Source organism: Pseudonaja textilis, chromosome 2 (genome assembly GCF_049901715.1).
Source record: "Pseudonaja textilis isolate UNSWEBS1 chromosome 2, rPseTex1.2, whole genome shotgun sequence".
NCBI lineage: Eukaryota > Metazoa > Chordata > Lepidosauria > Squamata > Elapidae > Pseudonaja > Pseudonaja textilis.
In genome coordinates this window covers 168,773,204-168,786,604 of record NC_141991.1, presented here as the reverse complement: position 1 = coordinate 168,786,604, position 13,401 = coordinate 168,773,204, and the positions used below count along the sequence as shown (strand labels likewise).

Below are 13,401 nucleotides of genomic sequence, written 5' to 3'. Positions count from 1 at the left end.
TCCAAAATGCATTTCTATTATGTTTTGTTTCCTGAAGATGATTGTTAAAGCAGTTGTTACCTGATTGCTTGCCCAGCAGATGTATGGTCTACTTCAAATCCTTCTCTCCTCAAAATATCTATGACTGTATTGTTGCCCATGAAATGACCTTTAGGTAATAAAAGAGAAAAGCCCCAAGTAACATTAATCAAAGCACATAAACAACATTTTAAAGTACAGATTAGACAACAATGCAAAGTTTACATGAACACCTGCTTTAAGTGACCCTAGGAAGTCTCTGTTGTAAACCAACCATCCCCTAGCTGGAGACTGAGGTTAGGAAAAGCTGCTAGAGATGTAGGAATTGATCCAATCATGCTGGATTTAACTTTTGTTATAATGAAACATAGAAATATAGAAAACTGACAGCAGAAAATGACCTACTGTCCATTGAGTCTTCATTTTGGTTTTTTGTTGTTGTTTTCTTGTTTATTATTTTTTAATTATTATTTTTATTTTTTAAATTTTTGTCAGATGATAGACATATGTTTATCCCAAGCATGTTTAAACTCAGGTACTGAGGACTGATTCCCTAACTCCACTGGAAGTTGGTTCCAGGCTTCCACCACACTTTCTGTGATGTAATCCTTTCTAACATTACTTTTGAATTTACCTCTTGTCAGTTTGAGTTTATGCCCCCATGTTCTTGATCTCTGCTTCATACTGAAAATATTGCCTTCTAGAATTCTATTCACACCCTTAATATATGTTTCAGTCATGTCTTCCCTTTCCCTTCTGTCCTCCAGACTGTACATATTTAGGTCCTTCAATCTTTCCTGATATGTTTTGTCTCCTTTTTTGTTACCTGCCTCTGGACTTGCTCAATTTTATCAGTATCCTTAGTAGAAAATGAAATCTAAAAGTAGGGTACTTATAAATCACCAATATAAACAATCTTCTCTTAAAAACATAATAATAAAAATAATTTAAAAAACAAAGTTATTAAAGCATTAATGCAGAATAGAAGATTATCAAGCTCCTGAGAAGCTCCATGCCTATCTGCAAGCAACCTATTAGCTTCCTAAATACTATTTGCCTAATTAATATTCAGGTGTTATTACGCTGATGTGATTTTTAAAAAGAAGTCTAATGTTCAAGGTAAGAAATGGAGTGGCCGTGACCATATTACCATTCGTAAGAAAAAATAAAGATTTTTGGGGGAACAAAGAAGATGATACAACAGCAACCAACAAAAGAAGTAATTGTCCGTAAGGAAGAAATGTAAACAAAGGAACAAGTACAGCAGATAAGAATGACAACCAGAAGCAAGAGACACAGAAGATATTCTTCAATTCAAAAACAGCTTTGAAGCTCTTACAGAAGCAACTAGCTTTGAACCTTCAAAGGAAGAAAAAGATCTTGTGTAACAAACACTATAATAGCATAACCTTGAAAGGCAGAGAGGATGTAGTTGTAGCCTGCAAGAAGACAAAGACAAAGTAGTTAGATACTAACCACTATTGGAAACAGAAACAAACATATTCTGACTATAGCCGTTAGTATATGAAATAAGCTGTCCACCATGTCATGGATCAGGCATGTGACAGAATTTCTAAGACGTATGAAGTCCATTCTTCTTTGCTGTTTAATTCATATGCAGGGAGCAACTACAACCACATCATCATGGATTTGTAAGAATTTGAAATAAAACTAGAATTAAAGGAAGATCAGATGGTTACCCCATATGGAAGAGGACTGGGAAAGGGAAAGAATACTGCAGATGAATGACTGGCTTTCAAAATATCAATGGGAGAATGTTGGTTTCTGGGACTGCAATCTGAGTTATCTCGATTTTGGAGTGCCAGAATAAAAGAGGTTGCAGAAGAACTAGCAAAAAAGCATTTGGCCAAAATGCACAAAGCTTGAACATGAGAGGTATTGAAACAGCCCAAATTCACCTATTTCTGCAAAAATAAAAGTTTTACTGAAGCAAAGGATCCTCTATTTCAATTTCCTGGTTGTCTCTTGGAGATTCCAGCATGTTAATCAGAGGCTTTGTTTAGTCTTTCTACAGATTGTCTACCTCAAGTTACTCAAAATACAAGACCTTGTTTTATACCCAGCTAAGGGAAGTGCTAAGGTAATCTCACTCTACGTGACAAAGAGTGGGAGAATTTCTCTAATAGATTATCAGTCTGAACTTTCAGTCTGATTAACAGACTGCACTCACAACCATTACTTAATTCCTACAGATAGTCCTCAACGTATGACCAGAGCTGAGCCCAACATCTCTCTACTTAAGTGAATCACTGCAGTTATTAAATTAGTAATCTGGTTGTTAAGTGAATCTGGTTTCCACATTGACTTTGCTTGTCAGATGGTCAGAAAATAGGATCACATGACCCTGGGACACTGCGGTCATCATAAAGATGAATCAGCTGTCCAGCATCTGAAGGTAAATGACGTGACCTTGGGGATGCTACAGTGGTCATAAGTGTGAAAAAACGGTCGTAAGTTACTTTTTTCACTGCCGTTGTAATGTTGAATGGTCGCTAAATGAACTGTTGTAAGAGGAGAACTACCTGTAATTGGCTTTGTCTTCTTCAACAAGATTTCAGTTCAAAGAAAGTAATTGGAAAGAGCATCTTAAAAGAGCACAATTGAAGCTTGAGAAGGATTTTAAGAATATACCCTCAGGGAATATCTTCTTACTTTGAACCAATGAACACTTCCTGAGTCACCTGAATCACCCTCTACGAAGCAACTTCATGACTGTCTAACTGAACCTGATATGCATTTCTTTTATGTATCCGAAAATCCTGTTTTCAAAAAGGAAAAGGAGAATCCATGAATTTGGTCAATCTGACATTAATACCTGGAAAAAAATTCTAGAGCAAGTCACAGAGTGACTCATTCCTTGAGAAGCTTGAGAACAATGAGGTGATAAGCACAAATCCACATGGATTTACCAGGAACAAGTCTTATTAGACTAACCACTCATTTTTAAAAAATTAGGTAGCTTCTGGCAGCATCTTATGAAGCTGCTATAGATATACGTATGTTTTGTCATTTCAGCAAGTCATGCTGAAATGTCAAAATACTTTCCCATGGGCTGCATGGCATGGCATTTATGTGAACATATTGCTGAATTGAAAAATCAGATTAAGGACTTTATATCAAAAATTCTTTATCCTCAGAGAGATAGCAAGTGGAGTAGCACCATGTTTAGCCCTAGACTCTATGCTTTTTAACATTTTTATTAATGACTTGGATGACAAGTGGATGAAAGAATTTACAAATTTGCAGAAGACCCAAACTGGGAAAACTAATACCATAAGCGACAAATACAACTCAAAATCATCTTTATCAGTTAAAAAAATTAATGGGAAAAAATTGTTGGAATTGTAGCTGACTAAGAATGACAATGTAATATGTTGCAAAGGAGGCTAATGTAATTTTAGGGTGCATAATTTATTGCACATCATTTAGTGTTAATTAGACTCTATTGTGAGCATGATATTCAGTACCTGAGCTTTTACTGTATATCGTTGCTTTAATATTGAAAATTATTATCAATATTCTCGATCATTATCAATTTTTTTCTACCACTACTGAACAATCATTAACCGGAAATCAAGGCTAAAGAGAAGAACAGTTGTCAAAATATGTGTGGAACAGGAAATGAGCAGATACATACACACACACACACACACACAAAATGAAGGTTTGACTTATTAACTTAGGCATGTCCAAAAGTGTACAGAATGAACTTTCCATTATTTCAACAGCATACCAGTGTTCAGCAAACCGTACTCTTTGAGTGCATTACACTCACCTGTGCTAATCTGTCTCCTCCCTGTCCTGAAAGCTACCTGCACAATTAAATTGGCAGCAAGGATCTTATCTTTGCATTGCAAATTGCTTGCTTTTGTACTAGAAATCCTTGGCAGAAATGTACTTGGAGGCTGTTGTCCAAACACAGGCACATCCTAGACTTTCCAGCAATTAAGAGAACTGCTTTAAGAGATTCGCCTACCACTTTCAATATTTCTTTTAAAGCAGCTATGAATGCACACGGTTAGAATTCACCCCAGAAGCGTAAGATCAAGCAGTTTCACTCCTGCGGGAGGCTGTCCACAGAAGCATGATAGGAAGCAGAACCCCTTTTCATCTGTTTCCTCTTTTGGCCTGACACACTTGAGTGACTCCAAAGAGAAAGCACACACACACACACACCCATCCTTGTGCCAGCAGAAGCCCCTCCTTCTCTTTTTGCACTCAGCTCTCCATTATCCCTATCCTACACTACATGAACACAGGCATTCGGGAGGTCAATTTACTTTGGCAGTCATTGTTCTGTGTTCAAACTCAAGAACGGGAGAAACTGAGATCTCCTTGTAAGTATCAATTCTAGCCAAGTGGGGAAATAAGCTATAGTCTTTTCATCTCGTCTTAAATAAAGAGAGGTACCCACTGTTCTAATGAAGGATTCTTTTTTGGGCCCTCTTTTCCCAATGCCCGCTACCCAAGGTGGATTTATTCTTTCAAGCTTGACAACAGACCCAGATTTATATTCTTTGAAATGTTTTGCGTCCTGTGAAAGAGGAACAGAACTCTACATCCCAGAGTGTTTTCACCTATAGCACAGATTGTGGTTTAGTAGTAAGACCCTTTCTCTGATGTTTACTTCCAGTTTCAAGGTTTAAATAGGAAGCACCCATCACTCTTGAATAAGCCAGATCCCCACAATATGGATAAGCTTCACTTGGGAAGGTGTCAGCATGTGACCCATTTTCACAGTGCGTAGAGATTAAGGTGAAGGTGTGAGGCCAACATCGTGGCTCCCTAAAAGAAGCCAATTATTTGGAGCCTTTTCAGTCAGGGTTCCAACCTGGGAATGGGACAAAGGTAACATTGATTGCTTTCTTAAATGGCCTGTTTGGAACTTAGATGAAGGTAGTGTGCCCCTTCTGACATTTTGGTATCATCACCTGTGGTATCTTACTGGACCACTGGACCCCAACTTTATGGGGATTACAGACCAAGGATACTGTTTTGCAGAGGCTCCTCTTCTTCCTCACTGGGTATTTTCACTGGGATGAGAGATCTGCCCACTGGCCTCAGATATATGGGACAACATAGAGGTTGGCTATCACTCCCTTGTCCTTCAATATCCAAATAAAGCCACTTTATATCACTAGCCTGGGCTGTAGGAGAGATGCTGCCAGCCCACAGTCCATGGTCTGGCACCGGCCCATGGCATGCCAGCAACCGGACCATGCAAACAAGTGAGGCCTCATCGATGGAACGCAGGCAGCACACAAAACCAAGCTGTCTCTGGTTCATGGAAAAACCTTTCTCCACAGAACCAGTCCCTGATGCTCAAAAGATTGGGGGCTGCTGTCCTAGTGCAACGAAGATCTTAAGGGTTTTGATGGGGCAAAAGAGACTGAAGTTGAACCCAGGAATTAGAATTGTTGATCAGAATGTTCTATTAAAATCTGGGCAAGTATTTTCCAGAAATAGCAGATTTGAGATTTGGTCACCCTTCTGGACTTACAGCTCCTGCTTGAACAGCAGATGGAAGTCTGAGGACTTTTGCCAATTGTGACCTTATCTGGGGCAGACAAATCAATTAAAGCAACTCAGGGAAATAAAGCTACAGGGAGATCTAGTATAGCCTAACATTGTGTGTGGTGTATTGTGTATCTGTCCTTCTGTCTCTATCTATCTTTGCAGAGGGACTGTCTTCACAAGCTGTATATTGTAACCCATTACAGGTAGATTTTGACTTACAGCCACAATAGAGTCCAAAATTTCTGTTGCTAAAGGACACAATGGTTAAGTGAGTTGTGCCCCATTTTACAACCTTTCTTGCCACAATTGTTAAGTGCAGTTGTAAATTTGTAATGCGGTTGTTAAGTCAATCTGCCTTCCCCATTGACTTTGCTTGTCAGAAGGTTGCAAAAAGTGATCACGTGACCCCAGGACATTGCAACCGTCATAAATATGAACCAATTGCCAGCATTCAAATTTTGATCACCTGACCATGGGGATGCTGCCATGGTTGTAAGTATGAAAAACCTACGAAAAGTTTACATAAGTCACTTTTTTTCAGTCAGGTTATAACTTTGAACAGTTGCTAAATGTTGTAAGTCAAGGACTACCTGTATTTTAACCTAGATCTATTTATTAAATTTATTTATTAAATTTCTATGCTGTTCGTTTTACTGATACAACAACACTGGTTGTCTATCCCATCACTGCTCCAGAAGCCAAAGGTGGCCTTAAGATACTTACTCTATTTAAATTGTTTGCAAACATTTATAAAACTTTTTACATTTCATTAAACCACTGCATATTTGTACTATCTTCACCACAGTTGAAAAACCAAACAAGCAAACAGCCCCTTGTTGCATTATATTTTAAGGAAAGTAAGTTCACATTTTCAGCTATGCCTTCAACTTGTTTAGAAAATATATTAATAAATATATTTAGTAAACAAATAGTATTAAATAGTGAAATATATCATTAAAATATATCACAGTTAACAAATAACCACACGGAGTAAATGACATGCTTTTATGATTCCTAATAAAGTACTTTCATTTAAAAAGTGCTACTTTTCAAGAGGTACTACCTCTTGCAAATCTCTTGGGAATCACTGAAATGGCAACACAGAAACTTTGGTGGAAGGGGAGATGAAGTCCGCCTCAAACATGAATATTTGAAAACATTCTAAGGCCTAATAAGAATATCTTTATTGGAAAATTATTGCCATTCATCTACAAGACCTGCACATTTAAATCAGTACATGGCTTCAAACATATATTTAAATAAATATTTAATTATAGGTTTGCTGCCAGGAGTGCTCGAAGTTTAAAAATGGCTGACGTTTAGAATTCTTTCACTAACACCAATGATCAAAAGGATTAGCCAATATTAACACTCCACACTACATGCCAGCAGAAATTCAGGGAGAAGTGACAGATGTTAATTTACACAATGCCAACCCCCAGGAGTATACAAAACCTGACTGGATAATGTGCGCCTGATCAGTTTTTCCTTGAGGGAAAAGCACATTATGCAGATGATTGAGTACATACTGCCTCTCTGCCAGTGTAATATTTATGCATGCCAGAACAGATAATATCTGAGATCATTTGATTATCTCACAAAATAAGCACTAAAATACAATTGCTCTCTCCCCCTTGTGTGAAGCATTCCAGTAGCACCTCCAGGTAGTACAGTCTGACATTATACACTATTCAATTTAAACAATGAAATCCTATTTAAAAACGACAGGCATTTTGGGGCATAAATACATGCCTTAATGCAGTGGCCCCAATCTTTTGGGCACCAGGGACCAGTTCTGTGTAAAAAAAATTTCCATGGACCAGAGGGGCTGTGATTTCTCATGCTACCTAGACCCCCCCGTGAATGCACATTTATGCAGCTCAGTTCCCAACAGGCTGCAGACCAGTGCCGGTTTGACGAACTGGGGTTGAGGACCCCTGCTTTAAAAAAAAGAAGCACTATTGATTTTTTAATATCTAAGTTGTCAAATATATATCTAGTGACTTGGCTTACATCAGGGCTGTCAAACTACAGGCCTGCGGGCTGGATCCGTCACGAGCTGGCCACACTCAGGCCTGGTTTAGCTAAGGGGAAAAAATGTCCCAACACATCACGTGATGCCTCTGTGATGACGTGAGCTTGACACCCCTGGCTTACAGCTTCCAAAATGTTCTTAGACCAGATTCACACTTGGGAGGTAGGTACAGCCCAGCAGGTGAAGTTATTTTATTAGGAGAACACCAGTTTAAGCCGATTCTGTCTATATATATAAAAGGGAAATACCACTCACGCGTCATCACAAAATCTCCAGAAGCATAAAGCCTACCAACTTGAAATTTGGCACATATGTTCCTCTTGGCTTCTAGGTGCTCACTAAGAAAAGATTTTTCAAAATGACCATTGGAGTATTAGCATTTTGGTATATTGTTATTAACACGCTCTGATGCTAAGGAGTTCTATTCCCCCTCCCCACCTGAAAAGAAATCTGTTTCAAATGTAAAACACAAGCAGAGGGGAAGAGTTTCAGTTTTAGTTTCAGTGCAGCAAGCAGCTTTAGTACAGAACAGTTGAGCTAAGCCACACCCAGGCTCCTTGCTGTCTCCTTCTTGCTCACATAGCAAATACTGTTTCAGTTTCCAAACACCCCTCAACTCTCTCACACACTGACAGGATGCAAGCCAGATCAATACTGATGGATGCTGGTAGGCAAAGGCAGATTCCTCCCCCCTTATTTTCCTACCCAAAAACTAAGCCTGACCACATAGTTTCGTAGCGAAGCACGGGTATTGAACTAGTGTTATAATAAGCCCAATTACAATTCTGTACATTTAGGTTGGAGCCTCAATCCTTACTTCCCTAAGAGACAATTTTCACCTTGAGAAAAGACAGAGTTTACAGAATATAAATATTGAACCTATGCTATCACTTTGAATTTAACCATGCCTGTTTGTTTTTGCAACTGCATTTAAATTTGTTTATGTATTTATTGGATTGATATGGCTACCCATCTCATAAAGCCACTCTTGACAGCTTAAGCAATAAAAACATGAAAAATAAATATTAAAATCAATACAACCACATAAAAGAAAAGAAAAATTCATCGATAGCGGATTTTATAATGAGATATTGAAGACATTTAATGAGAGTACAACACATCTTTCAATGGCTATGAAGAATTGCCATTTTGGGCGTTGAAGGTACAATGATTCAATGTGTTCTCTTGTGAACTGGATGTTTCCACGTTACTAACACAAAGAATCAATTCATCCATGTTATCTTTTTAAAAACTTCTAAAATGTACCTACCAGCTCCAAATGCAAAGAAGAAGCTTTTATTTGGATATTCTTCCAATAAATCTTTTACTCGCTTGCCCATCCGCTCATTCCGTTTGTAGATAAGCTCATGGCGGAAGTAGCTGTCAATCTCCTGAGCCATGATGCGCTCATGAGGTTGCAGGGATGCATTGATGAAATTTGGGACCTATAGGAAAGCAAGATGATTACACAACATAGGAAAACAAATCTTCCCTTCCCTTCCCAGCATGTCCCACAGATTTGCTCCAGAGAGTTGGGAAACTTGAGGTTTTATGCAGAGGAAATGCAAAGAAGAGATGGAACATGGGAATCTATTTATATAACACCAGAGTTAGCTCATTCTTAATATTTCTAGCAGTCTTGTAACCAGCAGAAAAATATTGATAGTCCTTAGCTCCTCTCAAGCCTCGCTTTTACTCATTAGAACCACTGCATTTCTCCAGGGTTGAGCTTTCTCTTTTGCGGTCATACTTTGCTTTTTGTAATAAAAGAAATGACATTGGTGCTATTTCATGGAAGGGGCTATTTGTATTCTGATAGTTCTTTGTCATTAGAAATGCAATAGAAGCCCAATGTACCATTTTTTCTAAATGACTTGAGTATGGGGAAAGAGAGACAGGGAAAATAGATATTTAATTAGATTTGTCTGATAAAGTAAATGCATCCATTATTTCCAGCCCTATTTAAAAAAAAGTCACAGTGATATTTATATTTTTAAAGCATTTTTTTTCATTTATGTTCTTGTATATCAGCCTTTGCTCTATATCCCTTTTATATTCCTTTTCCAAATAAAATATTTCTTCTCTTTTTAAATTCCACCTTGTTTTGCAATATGAAGTTATTTTTGACACTGAATGCATACTCCCATAATTTGATCTTCCCATTCTTATAAAGAAGGATTTGTATTTAATACCCAGTTAAGTTTTCTTAAAGCATTCTTAGAACTGTTATCATAAATCAGTTTCATATATTTTGAAAGGATATGAAGTTTAGCAGAAAAACTTGCTGGCAGGAAAGAAGATTCAACTTTTAAGATTGGTTTCATTCTGTAAGAAACCATTTCCAGAATTGCTGAGCTTTTGCAATATTGCTACCAAACAGGGAAGTACACTTGCAGCCTGATTACAAGTAGTCCTTGTCTTATGATTGCAATTGAGCCCAGAATTTAGGTTGCTAAGTGAGAAATTTGTTAACTGAGTTTTGCTCCATTTTCTGACTTTTCTTGCTGACATTTGTTAAGTGAATTACTGAAGTTGTTAAATTAGTAACACGGTTGTTAAGTGAATCCATTGATTAACTTGCTTGTCCAAAGTTTGCAAAAGATTATCACATGACCCCAGGACACTGCAACAGTCATAAATATGAAGCGGCCAAATGTAAATCATGTGACCATGGATATGTTGAAACAGTCACAGTTGTGAAAAATGGTCATAAGTCACTTTTTTCAGTGCTGTGTAAACTTTGAACTGTTGTAATGTATTTCCAACAGGTTTTTGAATATAAATTACATATTTTGACAATTTGCACTGGAGTAATATACTAGCAATAAAATATCCTATACCTGTTTTCTCAAAGTGTAATATTAACAAAAATAATCATAATATTTATCTTTCATTAACAGTCCCATTGTTGCATATTAATTGTCCTGTTTAAATTATGCATCCATTGGATCATAAAGTCCTTAACTTGTTCAGTTTCTGAATTGTATTTCAGTAGAAACTTGTAAATAAGCCCCAAAAGAGGCTACAAATTGTCCCTTATGAATTAGTCAAGTGTCTAAGGACTGCTTTTGTAATTTCTTTTGAACTGTGCTGCTTATTTGAAGAAAGGCTCTTGACCGATATATATTTATCCATTTATTTCTTAAGAAGTGCTTATATACCACTCCAGTTAGTAAACATCCTGAGATCTTACATCCTGTATCCTTATACATGGCTTTAAAAACAATATATCATAAGGACAAAAGTGAATTACCAGCGTATATGAGAGGGAGGAAGGGAGGGAGAGAAAGAGCCAATAAACGCTCAGTTCAGGGACAGCAAGGTCATTTTTTAAAAAAAGTAAAAAGTGTGTGTGTGTGTGTGTGTGTGTGTGTGTGTGTGTGTGTATACGCATGCCATGAACATCATCAAATCACAATGAGTTAGATATCTATATACCTGTGTCTGTAACCTTTAACTAGGCAAAACTGTGTATTGCAGGACAAAATGTTTTCAACCCAGGAACCTCAAATGTGGTAACTAATAGAATGCTGGGCCTCTTTACTAATGACAAAATAAAATTTGAGAAAATGGCAGCTGCTTCAGTGGTATCAGGCTCCTGCGGCTTCAGCACTGCTGCTGTGCCACTGAGGGCACATAATTCTCATTTTCAATGTTCCCTGGCAGATTCCAGCTCTACATGTAATCCCTCGCTCCCTCCTCCCCCATGCAGCAGCCACCATGTATCTGCCTGCTGGGAAGGAAAGGGAAGATGTCCAACAACTCAATGGGGGAAGCCAACAGGAAGTCAGTAGTCAATCCCATTCCCGTGGATTTTTTTTTGCCTGCCCATGGCATTCTGTTTCTCTGATTAGGTAAGGAAATACATCTGCAACAAAGACCCAATGGTGCATGGATTATCTAGGAGCTATATATGGTTAGCTAGCACTTGCATTTTTCCTTTCTATTCCTGCAGAAAGAAGTAACTAAGCAGCCTACAGAGGTAGAAGCACAAAGTACTAAGTTATGCACTCTAGTCTGACATGGAAAACTATTTCCTTAGCTGACAAATTACGTTTTCTTGAAACTCTTCCTTTTAAACCTTAGTGAGGCAGTGGTTTTCAGATCAAAGCCTTGGTTGGTGCCTTTAATGTCATTAGTTTGAAAAATTCCTTGATGTTGACAAGCATCAAAATATAAAGATATAAAGAGGTATAGTAGTTAAGGCACCAGGCTAGAAACGTGGAGACTGTGAGTTCTAGTCCCACCTTAGGTATGAAAACCATCTGGGTGTCTTGGGGCTATCACTGTGTCTCAGGCTCAGCCCAATTTCACCTCACAGGGTGGTTATGATGGGGAAAATAGGGTTTTAAATAGGAGGAGGATGGAGTATTAAGTATGTTCACTTCCTTGAGTTAGTTATAAAAATAACACAGGTGGATAAAAATGAATTGTGAAACAGCATCTGGCAGCACCCCTGACTTCTTAACTTGTAGTTTTGATTTTCAAAACCATTTAATTTAACTTACATTCCATTCTAAATAGTATAATAGATTTTGAATAAGCCACAGTTAACAAAGCGTATTCACAGAAGCTTGGGAGAATCACATTTTTATGATATCAAAGAAAGGGACAGAAGATTCATATAAAAGATCATAACCAGAAGAATAATGGAGGCTGTGATATTTGGGCAAACAATATCGTTTCTTTAAAAATGGCATTTGGAGTAAAATTACTTTAATGCTCATTCAAATGCTCACAAAAGTAGTCAGAACCAGTTTGGAAGGGCACAAGTACAAAGTTCAGAACAGATAATGCTGTTCTCATTAACCTCCTAGAGAAATCTTTCATATCAGTTTAGCTATCCTATTTTCAAAGACAGCCCTAGATAAATTACGCTGGATATTGATCTACTAATAAATAGTTTTCACCTGTAAAGAGAACACTAGACCTATTGTGAAGGTTCCTACAGCGGGTTACTCCTCTGATTTACTCAGGCAGCAAGATCAGATTTCTTCATCCCATTGCAAATTACAGGATAAGTGATTCTTTTGAATTGTTTTGCACTTGAAACATCCTTTTTTGAACTCAAAACTGTTGCTTCTGTTTAAAAGAGATTGTTCTAACCTTGCAGAAGTCCCAAGGACCGTTCTGGAAACATTCCAGACAGTATCAAACAAGCACCTTATTTCAAACACCTTGGGACTAGTTGGAACAGTCCTGGAGCATTTCTGGTGAGCTCAGAGTAATCTATTTGAGATCACTTTGAGATCACAATATTTGATACGCTGCTAAGAATAAGTATGACCACCAATAATAAAAACAGAAATAGGAAGGAAGAAATTGCACTTCCACCAAAGAGAACACTTAAGGGAAGGAAGTAGGGAGGGAATACTCGGCATTGGAAAAAAAAAAGAATCTTTACACTAACATTCCCCTTTCTTACAGTAGAAGAGAACATCTTGCCACACAAATCCACATAGCTAGGAACCATAATAAAAACCCAAGATTAGTAGTAATAGACTGCCACTGAAAAATTGGCTTGTCAAAGCAAAACTCAGCAGCAGTTAAAATATTCAATTTGCGATGCTTTTACTGCTTGGCAAAAGAAGAAATCAAGCGCCCACCCCCAAATATCCCCAAGGGGAGTCTTCCTGGCTAAAGTGATAAAACTTGCTGCTCTCCTTGTGCAACAGACTGTGACTCCTTGCAAAAACACCAAGAGACTTCTTTTTCTTTGCTATAGTCTTACTTTTTTATATTTTTCTACGTTATTCTTTTGTCTGCAATATTTCTCTTTTTCATGTTTTGTTTTTTGCAATTTGCATTAG

At 37.7% G+C, this 13,401-nt stretch overlaps 1 protein-coding gene across 2 annotated transcripts in view; it reads right to left on the bottom strand.

The window, feature by feature from the left end:
* TRABD2A (TraB domain containing 2A) overlaps window positions 1-13,401 on the bottom strand; it is a 75,262-nt gene that overhangs the window by 7,828 nt on the left and 54,033 nt on the right. For both annotated transcript variants that reach the window (XM_026712664.2, XM_087926401.1), the window contains exons 4-5: window positions 8,862-9,036; window positions 61-148 (exon numbers count right to left, since the gene is read on the bottom strand). In XM_026712664.2, the coding sequence (XP_026568449.1) occupies window positions 61-148; window positions 8,862-9,036 (263 nt within the window). The remainder of the gene's footprint in view (window positions 1-60; window positions 149-8,861; window positions 9,037-13,401) is intronic.